The sequence below is a fragment of the Mixophyes fleayi genome, chromosome 2 (assembly GCF_038048845.1).
Source record: "Mixophyes fleayi isolate aMixFle1 chromosome 2, aMixFle1.hap1, whole genome shotgun sequence".
Classification (NCBI taxonomy): Eukaryota; Metazoa; Chordata; class Amphibia; order Anura; family Limnodynastidae; genus Mixophyes; species Mixophyes fleayi.
In genome coordinates this window covers 126,653,054-126,672,296 of record NC_134403.1, presented here as the reverse complement: position 1 = coordinate 126,672,296, position 19,243 = coordinate 126,653,054, and the positions used below count along the sequence as shown (strand labels likewise).

Here is a 19,243-nt window from a genome sequence, read left to right as displayed (position 1 = left end):
CTGCGATCATGTGAGTATTTTTTTTATTAACTGCCTTGGTCCCCCCACCAATTTTTTTTTATTTTTTTTAAATTGTAAACGAGGGCCCGGCCCGGGCCCCCTGGCATGTCCGGGCCCAGGTAAATAGTACCCGTCCCCCCCCTTTTGGCGGCCCTGCTGCTGCATAGCTAGAGCTTTGCCACGCCACACCCCCACCGATCACACAAATCCAACCCCCCCCATCCCCATTCCCTTCCAGGAAAAATAATAATAATTAAAAAAAACTATCGTCAGGGCAGAACTGGAAACTGGGACTGGCCCAGAGGGCAGATGCCCCCCAGCCCAGCATCATGGCATGTGCCAACCCCAGACAGGGGGCACCAGAGAATCCAGCACAGGTGCTGTGTGCAAATCAAGCTTAATCGGTACTTTGGCACTCATTGGTAAATATAATTCTTTTATAACAACCCTGTAAAAAAATAAATATCTAAAACTTTTAACACATTGAAACAGTAATTTTGGCTATTCAGAGGTCTTTTTAACAAGCAGTGAAGAGCCAAAATGTCAACTTAAACACTAGAAAAAGGCTCTTGTATAGCTTTTTCTTATTTAACAAAGGGTTAACACTCGAGAAATCAGAGATTTCTCTGGCAGTAGACTAATTATCATCACTTACTGCTGTCCCCATAGACCAAGGCTTTTCGCAGCAATGTAACGCCATCTCAGGATGGCATTAACTGTCTTTTTAAATGGGATTCTGTTGAAGCCTCTCCGGCTTCATTGGATCCCTCGTGGGTGAAAGCACTATGCAAATGCACACATCACTTTCTCCGTTCTCAGGAAATAGGGATCACGGAGGAGGGGGGAAGGGTTTTCATTGGGGTTCCCAATAACAGCTCGACCTGATAAATTGCATGTGTACTGCAAAATATATTATATAATATATACAATAGCGATTTGCAGCGATACATATTGATAGTCACTATGCTGGGGTAATAAATCGACAACTCTTAGATTGTTAGGATTAGTATGTTTTAGAATTGCTATTGAACGTCTAAAGTTCGTTTTTGACCAGGTTGCATTCTAAAAACATGCCATTTTGTGCATAAGTAGAGCACAAAACACACCCAAGTATACACCACAATCGCGTTACAGCAATGCACTTGCACTAATCTTGTTTAATCACCACTTCCCATATCTTACTAATACCATACCATTTTTCATCTTCAGGCTTGGAAGATAAGTACTCAAATATATGTCATTAGCTGAAAAAAAAAAAAAAAAAAAAGTCTGCATTTCACATTTTATTAACAATGTGTGACATTCCATGGCTTCTCAATAACCAGAAGTTTCTGTTTACTTTTTGCAGGCACCTGCCATTGTGGAAGATGTAAATGTGAGAACTCAGAAAATAATGGACTGATTTATGGAAAATATTGTGAATGTGATGACAGAGAATGTATTGATGATGAAAATGGAGAGATATGTGGAGGTATGTACTATGGTGTTGCTTGGCATATATATATATATATATCCCTTACACAAATGTGAGACTACATCATAAAGCACAGGCTAGGGGATGCTTTTATTTCTCTTGGACAAGCATTACAATGTTAGACCCTCTGGTGATCAGGAATACTGCTCCAGAGAAGATGATGATATGGCAAAACAGATAAGGCAGGGAATATAGTCACCAGCTATGAAGACAGCACACTACAAAAAACAAGAAAATTGTACCCAGTTAATGCAAAGTATACCTATTAACTGCACACCGTTTAAACCAATTACACTTATGTAATATACCCCTAGGAATTAAAAAATGCAAGCTCACATCAAAGCAGTGCAGGCTTAAGCAGACATGAATCAGCTAGCCACTGGACACATTTGCTTTGGCAAAAAATGTGTTTGAAATTATTATTTATTCCATGTTGGAATAATCATATTCTGGCCAAGTAATTATACTTGCCTCATTGGTGGCCTTTAATTAAAGCGTGAAACCTTACTTCACACTTCTAAGAAACAGTTTTCACGAGAGAAAAAAAATGTATCCACAAACAGCTTACTCAAGGTAATTTTCTACTCATTCTCTTGTGATGGCCTTAAATGAATCACGGCATATGAAATCAGGAAATCCTATTGGCAAATGGTTTTCAGAAGCAGACTTCACATTGAAGACAGAGCTATCCTGCTGTTATCCTAATAGAAAAAAATGTATTGGGTTCAATGCTGTACGTTGGACCTACTTCCCCAAACTTTGTTACACCCAAACAGCTGCCTCTTGTTACTACCTCTCCTAAGCTCTTTTGGGGAGGGCATGATCAATACTGTAAGATTAATCTATAATAGTAAGCAAAGAGAAATTACTACAGAGCCATAGTAGAGGAGATGTATGACTGAATAATTAAAAGTCAGATAGAGGTATGTTTATGGTCGGGAGAAATGTCCTAAATAAAGAGGTTTTTTTGCCAGATTTAAGGATATTTCCTATTTATAAAAGCCCCCTCCCCAGCTGGGGGCTGGCAGTGAAGCTTTCCTAAGCAAAGCATGGGGAAGCCTATTTATTGTGGACAATACTAAGGTTGACCTCCTAATGCTGCTAATGCACCCCATGGTGATAACCAGGAGTGCCCACAGGAAAAAAGGCTTTATTTAGTTTTTTGGGTTTTTTTTAAATATTTTTTTTTTTTATTCATTACATATTTTTTTCCAAATAACATTATTATTTTTTGTATTGAATCTGGAACTGGAAGTCCCCATCTAGACTTCCAGTGCGCATAAGCGAACCAGCAAGCTGAGGGATCCTGCAATGGCCTGGTGAGTGGTAAGAGTCTTCTTACTGCTGTCAGCCAGTATCGCCAGTAAGCATTAATGACGGCTCTTCATAAATAGACCGTCTGCCGCCCCAAATAAACAGTTGTCATGGAATTACAGAGATCAAATAATTAAAATGAATAATAAAGAAATCAATAACCTGACACCAAAAGGAATAGGCTTAACAAGAGTCCAGGTTTGGTGAAAAGCAAATGTGTCAGGCGATATATTACATTTAGAAAAACAATTAGAATTCAGCTAGCCTATATGATAGAGATGGTTATCTATGTAATATATACCATAAACATATTTTATTTGTTATGTGAGCAAATGCTGCTGTCTAAGAAATCAATCTGTGCTACTTCCCAAATTTCAAAGACCACTATGGTATGTACAGAGCCAGTTTAATTAAAGCAATTGGTTGAAGGAGACACAATGGCCAAGTAGTGTGCCAAATAAATAATGTGGGTGGGATTGAGCTTTCTGCAAAAGAGATTTTTGTCAGTCTGCAGTTAAGAAGATATCTTGTGCTCTAGCAGCAAGGCGTATGTATCCAAATATAAAAAAAAGAAACTGGTTGGTCTGTAACTGTAGCTACTTATTTAAGAAAAGAAGCACTGGGAAATTAGTTGATCGTATTTATGTGTGTCCCAGATTTCTGTCATCTGTGTTTTAAATCTTCACATTGTTCAAATCAAGTACAAGTTGGTTGTCAGAGTACCTGGAGAGGAATGGTGGAGAGTGGATGGGCATTCCTTCCTTTAATACAGTTCTGGTCTTCTGGCTACCTATATAGGTAACATGATACTTAAGTGGCTAAAGCTGTGGTACAAAAGTAGGAAGAGGAAAAATTGAGTGCTTAGTTAGTCTAACAGGCTTAGTATTTGTCAGGAGGTGAATAGAACCTGACATCACTAATTACCCTTGACTCCTTAGGGTTCTTTGGATCACACAGCCAAGAAGAGAAGGATGATACAACTATCGTATTATAGAAGGTAGCACAACTTTGAACAATAGCTAATACCATGACAAAAATAACCTTAAATACTCACCAGCACCTTCACCAAACTCAAAAGCACCCCCACGGGTATCGCAGAGTCAATATGACAATAACTGTTTTATAAATAATAGAAGCTACTTCAACGGACCAAGTTTTAAAGTTCCCATGTCAAGTTGTGAAATCCTATGGGGTAATGGTTAAACAGTGTCCGGTCAAACTGCTGCTATATACTCCAGTTATAATGATCCAGCCAAGTTGTCAGCTCTATAATGCTTATAGCAACAACAAACCAAACTGCTGCTGTTTCACAATGCCTTCAGGATCCTGGTCACCTGGTCAGTGCTCTTTACCAGCATGGTAGGGACCTGCACCCCAGTCACCCTACTTCTATAGACACAACTGGATCGAAAGATCCACGAGCAGAAGTTCCCTGTAGCAAGATGGGATGTTTCAGATGTGTATCAGATACAGAAGATCGAGCAGGAACCACAGTTCAGTTGGTATGAGATAAGACTCTACCACCAGACTCAGTAGATCCATGAACACACACATAAAGCTCTCCCTGCTGGGTTGTCTTAAGTTGTCAAAATTTCCCATGAGGATAATCCAACACTGCAGGATTAAATTCAGGTCAGCTGCATTAGGATTGGCTGGAATGAGTCTAGTAGTTGGAGATGGGCAGGGATCAGGCTCGTCCCCACATGTGCTTTTTTGCTGCTGAGACAATGCATCAAGATCTGCTAAAGTCCAGGGAAGAACAATGGAGGTTTAAACTGATAAATGAACATTCTGATCCTAAGTAATGAAGAGCAACTCCCCATTTTAACTCCTTACAAGCGTTTATGACGTTGCAGGGGACTTCAGAGACTGCTGACCTCCTCTTTGCTCAAAGAGATGGGGGATGTATGCCAGAAAAATCATTATTTTGTAGTCCACTGTAAAATTGTGGTGAATATATGTAACCCACCTGACTTTTTTAAGAACAAGGTGGGCATCTTCAATCCATTCTCCTGCAGTTTGGCCATAGTCCAAGGATACACGGATGTGATTAATAAAGCTAAATGAAATGACATGGTGTCAAACCAAATAATTCATAAAAACACCACACATTATAAATGTTCAAAGTGACAGATGGGTAAGATCGTGCATGTCATCTTGTCACAGTATTTGCTTTTATTTTTTCATTTGAATCCCACACAAATCTAGCTGTGGGCTAGGTGCACCCTGATTGTGTTAGGAACTCCCAAGCCAGTACAATGAAACTCGGGGACTACTCTGAAGGCCCGGTGTTCGCTGGAGCCCCTAGTGGTGGGGACAGACTTGGCTGCGGGCCGACCGAGGGTCAAGTAACGTATACTGACTTAAGGAGAACCCAGGAGTGGAGTGATTGGCAGACAGTAGCGAGCAGGAAAACCAAGGTCAGAGGTCACAAGCACAGGTACGAAAATCCAGGGACAAGCGAAAGGTCAGGTGCACTAGCAAAGGAGCAGAATCCGGTATTCAGGCAAATGGTCAGGGTCAGAAGCGAAGGTTCAGTGGTCTAGGAACAAGCAAAGGTCATACACGGGAAGTCAATCAAAGGTAACAATCACCAAGCAGAGAGAGAACAAGCAGGCAGCAGAACTGAGGACAGGACGCTATAACCGGCAGTGAGGCTCTGATCTCACTGCCTTAAATAGCACTAGGAGCCAATCAGGACAGAGGAGGGTAGGGCTGAGAATCAGCCTCAGGAGGCAGCTAATTAATCACTAGCCAGAACTAGCATAGGAAATAACACAACCAGGAAGCATGTATAAAAATAAAAGTGAACAGTTTAAATCATTTAGGAGCTCCCCCTGGTGTTGGAGGATGTCCCTACACCCTCCTATATCTATACCACAAGAATAATAACAGAGCACAGAAGCTAAAGCACACGCCCGGCTGCTAGTTCACGCTAGGATGTGGCATACAGCCGCGGCTCGTGACAGATTGCTGGTCTTTATTCTCGGCTTTATTGAAATGTGCCATAATCTATCCCAGGAAATGGCTTTCACTGCCTAAACTCATCACACCTGTAAATCAGAAATTAAGATTACTGTAGTTTAACCATACTTAAGACTTACCTACTCTCCCGGAATTTCCGGGAGGCTCCCGAATTTCATGGAGTCCTCCCGGAAGAGTAAGGAAAACTTCCCGGACACTGTAAAATGTCGAAATTCACGGCATTGAAAAGTAGGAGGGGGGCTTAATTGCGTCATTAAGCTCCGCCCCCGCTATGCAATACCTTGAATTTCTGTATTTTGTGGTAGGGGCGGGGCTATAGTGTTGTAATGACATTGTCACGCCCCCTCCTACCCTCTGTCACATGATCTGTACTCCGATCTCCTGGAGTACAGATTTAAAAAGTAGGCAAGTATGAGTTTAACACCAGCATTATCCCAGTATTGCACCTAAGGTGAGGACTGGGTCAGAGCAGCAAGTTAAGGAGAAAGAGTTTGTGACCAGAGGGTAAGGAACAAACTAATTTATAATCTTTAGTATTGTTTCAGTGACAGGTGATTGAGGTTACCTTGAAACGTGATCCCAGTAAATGGAGTTAGCCAGACCCTAAAGTAGAATCTTATGGGATGCCATATTTGTAGATCTTTAGCCTTCAGGTATTATTTTGAACTTACCCCAGTTTACATAGTGAGTTTGGGCAATACTCTGAACTGAAGAGTAATGTAAACACAAAATGAAAAACATGCCAATATCAGCAGAGAGTGAATTTGTTTATTCACACACTCAATAGTCGAGTCTTTGCACAAATTACAGATTTCACAGCAAACTAGCAAGTGGCCAAATGTATAGGATAAAAATGAGAAAGAAATGAGTACACAGAGAAGAGGCCACAAATCTGATACAAAGGCCCTGATGTAATAGTTTGACATAACTGTCCATATTCTAAAAAGTACCAAAATCTACCACTGGAAAAAAATGTTTTTTCAGAATCAAAATGAGCACCATTGTCCCTATTCTATAACTTGTACAGAAAGTGAAGCTGGGTACACACTACAGGTTTTTCACCCATGCATAATGCCGATTACACAATAAATGACTGTTAAGTCCGATATCGCATTGGTGTGTACGCTCCAACAATCATGTTTTATCGTACCAAATCACATCGTATTGTTTGAGTTTATAAAAGGACTAAATATTTCCATGATCGATGCCGTGCCAGTTCTGCAGTGCGTACGTACTCACGACCCTCTGTCCAACAATTGTGCCTATAGTTCCTCCAACAGCGACGCCTTTCTGGGCGTGTATATTTAAATATATAATGCTGTCTCCTGCGTCTCCCACATGCTGTGTTGTTTAAACATGAAGCACGTGGAAATAGTGTTCTTTTCATAGTGAATCAATAATAAACAGTTTCACATGCTCTATAGGTAATCTATATATTCCTGTATGCAATTCTGTATAACATTTATTGTTAACACATGTGAAAATACAGATTCTCAATAAAGTTTCCTTTATTTACTTATGTGACGTGTCCATTTCTTCCATTCTGTAATATACACACTATAGATGTCTACACTGAAGCTAAATCTTATAACCTCTTATGGCCATTATCAACCATATGGATAAGTCCATAGGTTCAGTACACCACAGCAAATGTGAAGTGGAAAAAAGTGTATTTATTGTTTCTGAAATGTTACTGGTGTTATATGGACATTTATTTTATGTTTCACATACCTCTATGTACGTGTATTTTATCTCCCTGTGCAAAAATAAAATTAGATTTATTCTTGTACCTCATATGGCCATTATCAAACATATGGACAAGTCCATAATTCAATTCAACAAAGAAACCAGAATGTTGTTAACACAATCCTTCATTTTCAAACATAATAAAGATTTCTAATAAGTGGATGTTGAATAAGAATCCCTCACACTACAGAACAGGATAATATACTAATTACTATGATATAACTAAATATTTTAACTTTTCTGCCAGTTAGAGGCTTCAAACAATACTTTTACAATACATGTGAAATAAAACAAGATACATTTTTCTCCAGTTTGAAGAATTTCCTTCATTTGTTAAATATTTGTTCAGCTTTGCCATCTTCTCACTGCCATTTGCCAGTATGTCTTCAGTTTTTGGAGGGACAGGTGAGGAACTACGCTCCATCTGGGACACGTTGCTTGTTGGCGGTCTGGTTATTTCCTGGACACCCATGAAGCGCAGGAGGTCAGAGTACTACAACCTATTTACATACATATCTTCAGCCCTTGCCCCAGATCTTTTGGAGGACTCCAACTTGATTTCCTTCTTGAACACAGTCCTAATGTTTTGGATCTTTCCCTTGACCCAATCTACAGTAAACTCTGGATAATGATGTGAGTGAATTCTCTGTATAGTGCTGCCGAATTAGTGGCGCTATATAAATTGATGATGATGATGATGATGGGAAAGGCTCACTCTAACCAAATTTTCATAAGCCAAGATCCTCTTCTGCTTGTCGGGATATTCTTTTGACTTGGATTGCCACAAGCATATGTGGGATGGGCAACATCACATGATGGGAAATAAAAGAAGTACCCAACCTGCCTATCCCTATGAACACCTGTGACTTTTATGTTTATATTTTTATTACTAAAGCTTGAGTTTGTGTTTTTATAAGTTTTATGGTTTTCTTTAATATGTTAATACATTATTTTAAATTTTAATAAAGGTAATTTATGTTTACCACCATCATATATTATATTTAGGGCACCAAACAATGCTTACGCTGTATGCTGGCATACAGTGGAAGTGCTTCCTGCTGCTGGGAATATGCGTCAACCAGTCTCTGCTGTGCAGATATGCGTCCTATACCCTTCCTGCCTTTAGAGCACCAAGCAGCGCTTCCACTGTATGCTGGCATACATAGAGGGTATGCAAAACAGCACAACACTATGGCCCCTATCATTATCAACAATATGAAAGATTTTCTATTGCTGCTTATTACAGTAGTAGAAAATCTTCTCTCGCTGTAATTTAACAATAACATTTTGCTGAGGCAGTGAAGTGATAATCAGTTCCCTGGTGATATAGGCTGGCACTTCACCAGGCCAGTGAGAAGCTTATACACATGGGTGGATGACTTGCCGTTTCATGTTTGCGCAATGGAACTCGAAGACCAGACTTGAGTTTCCAGTTCCAATTTTGATAAAAATTAAAATTGTCAACAAAATGTAAAATAATTTATAAAAAATATAAATAAAATTGTAGATCTATGTCAAGAATTATGCTTTATGTAAATAATAAAGCATTTTTTCTTGTGCGGAGCCTCTATTATCAACATCCTGATATGCCGATAGGCAGGCCCGGTGCTCCCATTAGGCAACCTTAGGCAGTTGCCTAGGGCGCCGGGACCTGCAGGGCGCCGCTGCCGCTGACTAGATTTGAAAATCTAGTCAGCGGAGAGAAGTGGAAGATAGGTGCCCCGCCGCTGCTGTTTTTTCAATGTCCGCCGCCACTGTCAATAATTCATTCTGATGCGCCCGGGCTGCCCGGCGCATCGCACACCTGATCACTGACGTCAGTGATCAGGTGACAGGTCTTTACCCGGCGGCGCCTGCTGTATTATCACACTGTCTGTCAGTGACAGACAGTGTGAATAAAGTTCTTTGCAGACGCCCCCTCCTCTCCCAGCATGCATCGCTCCGCCTCCTGTGTGAAGAAGGCGAGCAGCAATAGGAATGAAAGAAAAGAAGTGAAGAGAAAAAAAGAAAAGAGAAGAGAAGAGGTTTGAAGAGCCCCCCTGCATCTACAGACCAGGTAAATAAAATCTAATCATTTAATTATTTATTGTGTTCGTCGGGTGGGGTTTGCCTAGGGCGCCGAAAACCCTAGCACCGGCCCTGCCGATAGGAGGTGAGCAGTAGTACTTGTCAGATGTATGACGATGCCTGAATGAAAAGACAAAGAACAAAACATAGGGCCTAATTCATTACCAAACGCAAAACAAATATAATGTGCATTTTTTTTAAAACATGCGCACATTGTATATATACATGTCCGTATTCAACAAGTAGCAGATGTGAAGATACGTCTTTTGATGAATGCCGATCTAGGACCGCTCTGCTCTAATAGACACTGCAGGATACGGATATAGAATATAAAGTCATAAAAGAACGCACAAAAAAACTATTCAACTAATGTCACCTTTTAATAGAAGTCATTAATGACAAAACATTAAAAAATTGTATCTTTTTTTACCCCATTTTACAGTTGCTCCTGATTGCAAACACAGGCTCTAGCCATGTCACGCCTAAGAATCTGCCTGTACCCGGAATGGGTTGTGTCTCTGGAACAGAACTGGTGGCTACATGTACAAAGCTGGATGGTTTGATTAGGTTCCATGAGAGGGGAAATACTATTGTAGCTTGTGGTTGCTGAGTGTTCAGGAGATTACTAAATATGAATAACACTGGAGACTGACAAGAAGTCAAGAATAGCAAGATGGTGATCAGGTTTAGCAGTAGAGACCAGACTGAAACTGGAGAGCTGGACAGGTTCTCTGGGCAGAATTAACTAAGAAGACTGCAGACTGCTAGAAACCAGGTTGGCGTCTGAGGAATCAATGTTGCACTGGCGATGGGTTAGAGGTCCATGAAGTCCTTTTATAGGAACGGCTATCACCTGACTGCAGGCTGAGAGGGAGCGTGTGACAGAATCCAAGATGGCAGCACCCAGGCACTGGTTTTGGAGAGATCTCTGGGGTGAAGACAGACTGGGTAGCATCCTGCAGAGAGATATGAGACCAGCAGAGCCTGCAGACACCAGGGACAGCCAAGAAAGACAGCAGAGGTAACAGGATCTGAGAGTCTGATGTGTGACAAGATATCGTCACTAATAATCAGCACTTAGACTAGACCTGTAGCTAGCGCAAGTGAAGCGACTGAAAATCACATAGCTTAGAGATGCTCAAAGCTTGAATCAGATGCTGCACTCTAGCTTGGCACGACCTTTTTGTGGTATAGTTCTTTAGTTGGCCGTCTCCACGTTCCCTTTACTTGTAGTTATGGTCATTGCCATAGATATATAGGCTGTATCTACCTGGGGAGAAGTGATTCCTTTCACGGTCATGTTTATCAGTAGGCGGAGTTTGAATTTTCATATTCATCAAAAGCATATAATAATCCATGTGTGCTTTTAATTTGCTGACCAGGACTCCATTTATTAAACTAAATGGAGCTTATTTATGCCTGTGCTTTATTCTGTTCTACATTTAGCTCAGCTGCCAATTGATCGCCAGAACGGGGTTTGTGATGTGTGTGTGGGAAAAAAGCTTGCTTCAGGGGGTCTGAATTGTATTCTAGCGGTCAGGAAAGGGATCTTTATTTTTTTCTACAATCCAGAAATCCAGACTGCATGGTACACTCTCCATAATGAAGTTCAGTGCTTTTTTTTACCATTGAACGCTGGGAACGGCGTTCCGGCACCTTTTTTTTTTTAACTTTTTTTTTTTCTCTGCGGTGCTGCTACAGTGTGTGTGTGTGTGTCCTGCTTCCATCGGCCGGAAGCAGGGCAGCGGGAGGAGCAGCGATCGAACTAAGAAGAGTGAAAAGAAGTATGCAAAGAAGGTAAGTAATACTGACTACAGAAAGCGGGAAGGGGCGAAAGTAGAAGAGGGCTACAGAAAAACAAAGGGCGAGAAGAAAGAAGGCTACAGAATAGAGTAGGAGCAGAAAGAGGGCTACAGAATAGAGGGGGAGCAGAAAGAGGGCTACAGAATAGAGGGGGAGCAGAAAGAAGGCTACAGAATAGAGGGGAGCAGAAAGAAGGCTACAGAATAGAGGGGGAGCAGAAAGAAGGCTACAGAATAGAGGGGGAGCAGAAAGAAGGCTACAGAATAGAGGGGGAGCAGAAAGAAGGCTACAGAATAGAGGGGGAGCAGAAAGAAGGCTACAGAATAAAGGGGGAGCAGAAAGAAGGCTACAGAATAAAGGGGGAGCAGAAAGAAGGCTACAGAATAAAAGGGGAGCAGAAAGAAGGCTACAGAATAAAGGGGGAGCAGAAAGAAGGCTACAGAATAGAGGGGGAGCAGAAAGAGGGCTACGGAATAAAGGGGGAGCAGAAAGAGGGCTACGGAATAAAGGGGGAGCAGAAAGAAGGCTACAGAATAAAGAAGGGGAGCAGAAAGAGGGCTACAGAAAAAGGAGGGAGGTGGAAAGAGAGGGCCACAAAAAAACCAGGGTGCAGAATAGGGGTGAGAATAGCTAGCGGCCATATGTGAGAAAAGTTGGTAGGCAGCCGCAGCAGGGGACATGTCAGTGTGTAACAGGTGAGTGATGTCCAGTTGTTATGTTTGTTTTATTAAATTAACATATGGGGCCTCCCCTCTAGATATCCTGCGTTTACTCCATCAGTCATCTGGACTGCAGCCTTGCCAGCCAACAAGGAGGAGGTAGGGGTTATTATTTTTATTTTACAATTGTCAAGTGTGTGAGGGGCAAGGAAGGGAGTAAATTTATGTGTATATATATATATATATATATATATATATATAATTTTTTATTTTTTTTCATAAAAGATTAATAAGACGTGAGTTCCGGCACCTTTTTTTTTGCAAAAAAAGCACTGATGAAGTTAATGTGTTTTTAACTGTGGCCACCATTAAATATGTCAGTAGTATACACTAGTCACCATGAGAGTCAGTTTTCATGGTACAGGGTCTAAATATTTGGACTGTAATCCTTCTTTACACAACCCTTGCTGTAGAATATGTGGCCTATATAAAGTGCATTGCTTTAGCTACCACTGGATGTTTAAAGTGCAGTGCAATAATGTAGAGATAATTGCCTTAGTTATTGTATGGCATTTAAGGAACAAAACTCTGTCTCCACTAGTTGACTTTTCTGCATAAGTAGGATGTGAGAATGATCTCTCAACATTTTGCAGCATCCATGCTCATCAAATATACAAAATTAGCACTCCATATGTTTCACAAATCAACTTAAGAGGGGATATGAATAATCAAAATGTGCAAAAAAGCCAGCATGAACATTATTAACAGTATTTAATCAGAGCATAATAATTAACCCATTTAAATCAAAGCAAATTAGTATAAGAAATTGGTGTAGCCCACAAAGAACCTAAGCATAAAACCAAATCTCTCCCCTTTTAACTAACACTTTCATTGTGACAGGTCTTTCCCCATACAGTCTTTCCCCAACTGTATGGAGAACAGATGAATCTCCATTACTGGTTCATTGAACAGCTGTTCAGTGCTGCCATTCCAGGTGAAGGAACAACATGTGTTGTCATTGGTGATAACACATGGTTGTTCTATCTAATGTGAATAGCCAATGGAGTTCATTGTTGGAGGTACATTTTGAATTGCTATCACCAATATCATCATATGACAGTATGAATGGCCTATCATCATATGGCAGGGTAAATTTGTATCTGCAATAGGATCATAGGTATGATATCAGCAAAAAGGTTAAGTGATGGGACTGTATGCTGTATTAGACACCTAGATTAAAGTTTGATTTTTACATTAGCCACTAGTAAATAAATATGCTTTTTTCACTAGCCATCAGGAATGGAAGGTCTGCTTTGTAATGTTTCAAACAGAATTGAGTCACCAGAAATGTTGACACTTGCCGTATTTGTTCTTTTTTGATTTCTATACTAGCCACAAGAATTTAGATCTGCTGTGCACATAAGCAGCTAGGATTCAAATCTGCTATGTATACAATTTTATCGGATTGGGTGTTTATTGCACACCAGTAATCAGGCTGAGGTGTGTATTGCACACTGGCCACAAGTTTAGGGTCTATAGTTGTACTAGAAACATTTAGAAGCTTAGAATCTTTTGAATTTCTGCATGAAATAAAGATAATCCAATAAATCAAATAGCTAACAAGTTATATACTTTTGTCATTCATTTATTGAACAAAATGATCCAATATAATAAGTATTTGAAACCATGCTTTCAGTAACATTGAGCAGCAATAACCTCAGTCCGATCTTTATGGTAATTGTTGGTCAGTCCCGCACATCAGTTTGGAGGAATTTTGGCAAATTCCTCCTCACAGAACTTCTTTAACTCACGGATGTCGGCGGGCTTTTTTTTTGCGTGATTGCCCCACTTTAGGTTCAACCACAACCCACCTTGAGCTTCAGTTCACGGATGGATGCCCTGACATTCTTTCTCTTGCAGAATTTATTGGCAAAATCCAGAATTCATAGTTCCATCAATGATGGCAAGCAGTCCTGGTCCTATGGAGGAAAAACAGCCTCAAATCATAATACCGCCACCATCGTGTTTCATGGTTGGGATAAAGTTCTCGTGTTGGAATGCAGTGTTTGGATTTCTCAAAACATAATGTTTCTCATTTTGTTTTCTCATTTATTTTAGACTCGTTCGTCCACAGAACATTCTTCCAGTAGTCTTCTAGCTCATCCAGGTGGTCTGAATCAAATTTTAAAAAGGCAGCAATGTTGTTCTTGGAGAGTAGTAGCTTCCTCCATCTTATCCACTCATGTATACTGTTCTTGTTCAGTTTTTGTCTGATGGTGGACACATGAACACTGACATTAGCCAGTTCAAGAGAGGTCTGCAGATCCTTTGACATTACCCTGGGTTTCTTTGTGATTTCTTGGAATATTATATGTCTTGCTCTTGGGGGTATATTTACTAAACTGTGGGATTAAAAAAAAATATGGAGATGTTGCCTATAGCAACCAAAAAGATTGTAGCTGTCATTTTGTAGAATGTACTTTATAAATGAAAGCTAGAATCTGATATTTGGAGTGATTATTGTTGGACAACCACTGCTGGGGAGAGGAACAATGGTGATACATTTTCTCCATTTGTACACTATCTGCCAGATAGCTGATTGATGAAGCCCAAAGTATTTCTAAATCATTTTGTAACCTTTGTCAGCCTGAAAAGCATCGACAACTCTTTATCTGTTGTCCATAGAAATCTCCTTTGTTTGAGGCATGGCATACGGTCACAATAGTTCATCTGTGTGATGAAGACCAGTCTATTATTATTATTATGATTATGATTATTATTACTATTATCGTAGATTTTTAAGGCACCACAGCGCTCCGCAGCACTGTACAGTAGGGAAAACAGTACATACATAAAACATGGACATACAAGGTAGAACAAATAAATGCTGACATGAAAACAAAGGGTATTGAGGACCCTACTCATTAGAGAGCTTACATTCTAAATGGAAGAGGACACAGCTGAAACAATAGGAGCAAATGTGGCTCAGAGCAAAGATTGGGACAGTTGCGTTATTGTGAAAAGTGTTATCGAGCATGAGGTCACCTCTAAAAAGAGATGGGTTGTCAAAGAACATCTAAACATTTGAAGGCTGTGGAAAAGTCTGAGTGTGGTAGGGAATTCCATAAGTGGGCAGCAGCACAGGTGAAGTATAGTAGGCGGGAGTGTTAGGTAGTTACCAGATATGAGACAAAGCGCAGGTCAGAGGTAGATCTAAGAGGGTGGGTGGGGAGAGTATATTGATATGAGATTTGAGATGAGTGCAGGGGTAGTGATGTTGAAGGCTTTGCAGGTAAGGGTCAGTAATTTTAATTTGATTCTGGAGGACACAGGGTATAAGGATAAGGATTTGCAAAGTGGTGCAGCATATGTGGAGCGGTGAGAGAGGAAGATCAGTCTTGCAGCAGCATTTAGGATGGATGGAAGTGTGGATATATGGGTGTCAAGAATTCCAGATAGCAAGAGGTTGCAGTAGTCAAGACAGGATATGATGAGAGAATGGATAAGAGTTTTGGTAACATTTTGAGTAAGAAAACGGTGTATTCTGGGAATGTTTTTAAGGTGGGAGAGAGTCCGGATGTGAGGAATAAAGCAGGGCAGAGTCAAATTGTGGTGTTATTGATAGGGAGGCAGCGGCGCACGGAGGATTGTCGGGGGGGGGGGTTTCCCCCCACCGACCCCAAAAAAAAAAAAAAAAAAATGAGAGCAGCTCAGTTTCGCCAGCGCTGTCCTATACAGCAGCCGTGGCGCTGTCTAAGAAGCGTCTAACAGCGCCGCGGCTGCTGTATAGGACAGTGGCCACTTAGTTAGCGCAGGGGGGGTTTCTAGAGACTCAGAAACCCCCCCCTGCGTGCGCCACTGGGAGGGAGATTTGAGGGCAGGTGGTGACTCTGGCAGGAGGGAAGATAATAAGCTCTGTTTTGGACATGTTGAGGTTTAGGTAATGTTGGGATATCCATGTGGAGATAGCAGAAAGACATTTGGTTACATGAGATAGTACAGAAGGAGAGAGGTCGGGGGAAGAGATATAGATTTGGGTGTCATCAGTATAGAGGTGATTGGATTGGAGCTGAATGAGCAAAATAATGCCCCAAGAGAAGAGGTGTACAATGAAAAAAGTAAAGGGCCAAGAACAGAGGCTTGTGGGACCCCAACAGATAGTGGGAGTGGAGGGGAGGATGGTGCCAGAGGTAGAAACACTAAAAAAGCGGTTTGATAGGTAGGAAGTGAACCAGGAAAGAACTGTGTCTCGAAGGCCAATGGAGTGAAGGGTGTGTAGGAGAAGAGGGTGATCAACAGGGTCAAAAGCAGCAGAGAGGTCCAGAAAAATGAGTGGAGAAATTATCCTTAGATTTTGCAGTAACTAAGTCATTGGTCACTTTTGTGAGAGCAGTTTCAGTGGAATGTTTGGAGCGGAAGCCTGATTGCAGAGAGTCGAGAATGGAATGAGAGGAAAGAAAGTGAGATGGGCTTTGTACACTAATCGCTCAAGTAGTTTAGAGGCAAAGGGGAGGAGAGAAATAAGGCGGTAGCTTTAGAGAGAGGCTGGATTGAGAGATGGTTTCTTTAGAATAGGTGAGATGAGCACATGTTTAATGGAGGATGCAAATTTGCCAGTGGAGACAGGTTGAAGAGGTAAGTTAGAGGTGGGCATGCAGTAAAGGAGAGGGAGCGGAGAAGTTGGGAGGGAATAGGGTCAAGTGGACAGGTTGTAGGGTGAGATGATAAAATGATTGCAGAGACTTTGTCTTTAGTTACTGGAGAGAATGAATGAAGGGTGGATTGAGGAGTGTAGGTAAAGGTAAGTAGAGTGAGTGAAATTTGGCATGAGGAAATATCTTGTGAAATGGTGTCAATTTTGTCTTTGAAATAGGTGGCAAAATCATGGGCAGTGAGGGAGTAAGGAGGAGGAGGTGCAAGTAGGCAGAGAAGTGAGTTTCATCTTCAGCTCCGGAAGAGTTCTTGTCTCAAACGTTGTGGAATTTTTTTTTAAAACTTGTGCCGCTTCTTTCTTGTCGTCCATCGGCCATGAGATTACTTCTCTGAGCGCCGACCCTGTGAGTTGCCCTATTAAGATCTCCACTTTCTGCTGTTCATTCAACGGGTATAGCCGGAACATGGATTCCAGTTTGTTCTTGAATTCTGTGAATGAAGTCTCCTGTAGCTTGTCGTCGTCTCCGCTGTACTTCGGGAGCCATGGGGCCCCGAAATAGTACGGTAGGGTTATGGGCATATTTGGTGTTGCTGCTGTGGCGGACTGTTCTGGGTTTTGTGGCCCTGCTGGTTGCGCTGCTCCCCCGTCTTGTTGCTGATTCATTTTTCACTGAGGGTATTACTCTCCTGATGCACTCGGATCCTGTTCGGTTTGACGCCAAAGTTTATGTGGTGGTCGAGTACTGATGGGAATCCTTCCCTTACCTTGTCCTCCAGACACGAGTCAGGTTCTTTTCTGTTTGGATATCCGGTGGTCAGGAGATAAATACTTCAATGAAAGGGACAAGGATTGGTCAAACAACTTGGGTTTATTGAGAATGTGGTAAGGATAGTTTCGGTAAGACACCGCGCCACTGACCCCTTCAGCTCAATAATAATGACAACATAATGCGTCTGATCAGCATAGAGCACAATAGCATTTAACATATGACATACACCTGGTGAGTATAAGGCAGAATAACGATAACATCTTCAATGCACATTGTCTAATAAGGCACACTGGTAATCACAGTTACTACTTTCACGTTAACAATATCTGACTGGTAATGATGCAATAACCATCAATAATAACCCATCAAGACTCTTACGGTCACTACCGCGCCCACTAGAGGGCTACTTCTTATTCAGGTGTTTGGGGTACCGTGCTATTCCCTATGGGTCAGGCGCCCCACTTTTAGCATCTACTGCTGAGTTAACTTGAATTGCAGCGGTACCACTAACACTGAATGTCACACCTTCAATATTAATAAATCAATTCTTAGGTAAATCACATAACATTAACATCATCTAAAACATTTGGTGCACCAATATTATCCCCGGTAACGTTACCATATTTTCCGCTCAGTCCTGGGCTGACCTGTGCACAGGAATTTGGTAGTATTCCAATGTCCTGCAGAGGTTTCCATCAAGGGTTAAGTATTATAGTAGAAAGCAGGGATGTTGCTCATTTCAGCCACAAGATGGCGCTGTTCTCTCAACAGTCAATGAATCTCTATCAGCACATGTGCTCTGCAACAGGGTATAATGTCCAGATATCAGCACACACACACAGGATATAGCTGAAACGACCGTCTTAATTGTTCCCTGCAGCCTGTGTAAAGGTATGATCTGGGGGAAAAGCTCTCACAATCCTTCCTTGTACAAGAATGCAATGTCAGTTTTAGATAGATTCTCTCGTCACTCTTCCCTCTGACACTGGGGTGTGTGCAGTACACTGCTGGTTAGGGTTTTACCTTAAGACGGTTCTGCAGTTAGTGGAGACTGTCTTTGGCGCCCAGCTGCGTGTCCCCAGCTGTTCTCTGTCCGCTTTGCTGGCAATGTCACAGTTCTGGCAGCAGCTTATCTTCTCTCTGCTCGGCTGCACGTCCTCCTCCTTGTTCCTTCTATCATGCTGCTCTCTCTCTCTCCTCCTTCCTGCACATCCTCTTCCTGTTACTCCCCCAGCCAATCAGGGCCTTCATCCTCCTCCTGTCAATCACTCCTGGGCACAAGTTTTCAGGAGCACAATTTACCCCTTGTAGCCCTGCATTTTAAAAGCGTTTATGCACTTCCTCTGTGCTGTTCAACAGGGCTTTGGGGTACCACACATGCACACCTCACTCAAGTCCAACGGCCATTTTTAAACACATGGTTACAACCAGATCAATCTGCTCTACTTTCCCTTCAAACCAACACAGCCAACAAAATATTATATTTAAAAATATGATCATTTCCTGCACTTTGTATGCGTAAACCAACACAGCCAACAAAACGTTATATTTAACAATCTGATCACTTCCTGAAACCAACACAAAACCACACAGGACTATGTATAACACCAATGCTTCCATGACCAAAGCTTAACCAATACAGAACCATGTATAACACAAACATTTCCATTTATATAAACAATCTATCCCAAACACAGGAATTCCGAGAATTGTACAACACTCCACGAATCATAGCATTGCAACATTATTACAAGTCATGAAACCAATACTGA

The 19,243-nt window shown here is 41.4% G+C and overlaps 1 protein-coding gene across 1 annotated transcript in view; it reads left to right on the top strand.

Moving 5' to 3' along the window:
* The window catches only part of ITGBL1 (integrin subunit beta like 1), a 257,791-nt gene that overhangs the window by 74,786 nt on the left and 163,762 nt on the right, over positions 1–19,243 (top strand). The window contains exon 4 of the mRNA XM_075199951.1: positions 1,349–1,471. Within this exon, the coding sequence (XP_075056052.1) occupies positions 1,349–1,471 (123 nt within the window). The remainder of the gene's footprint in view (positions 1–1,348; positions 1,472–19,243) is intronic.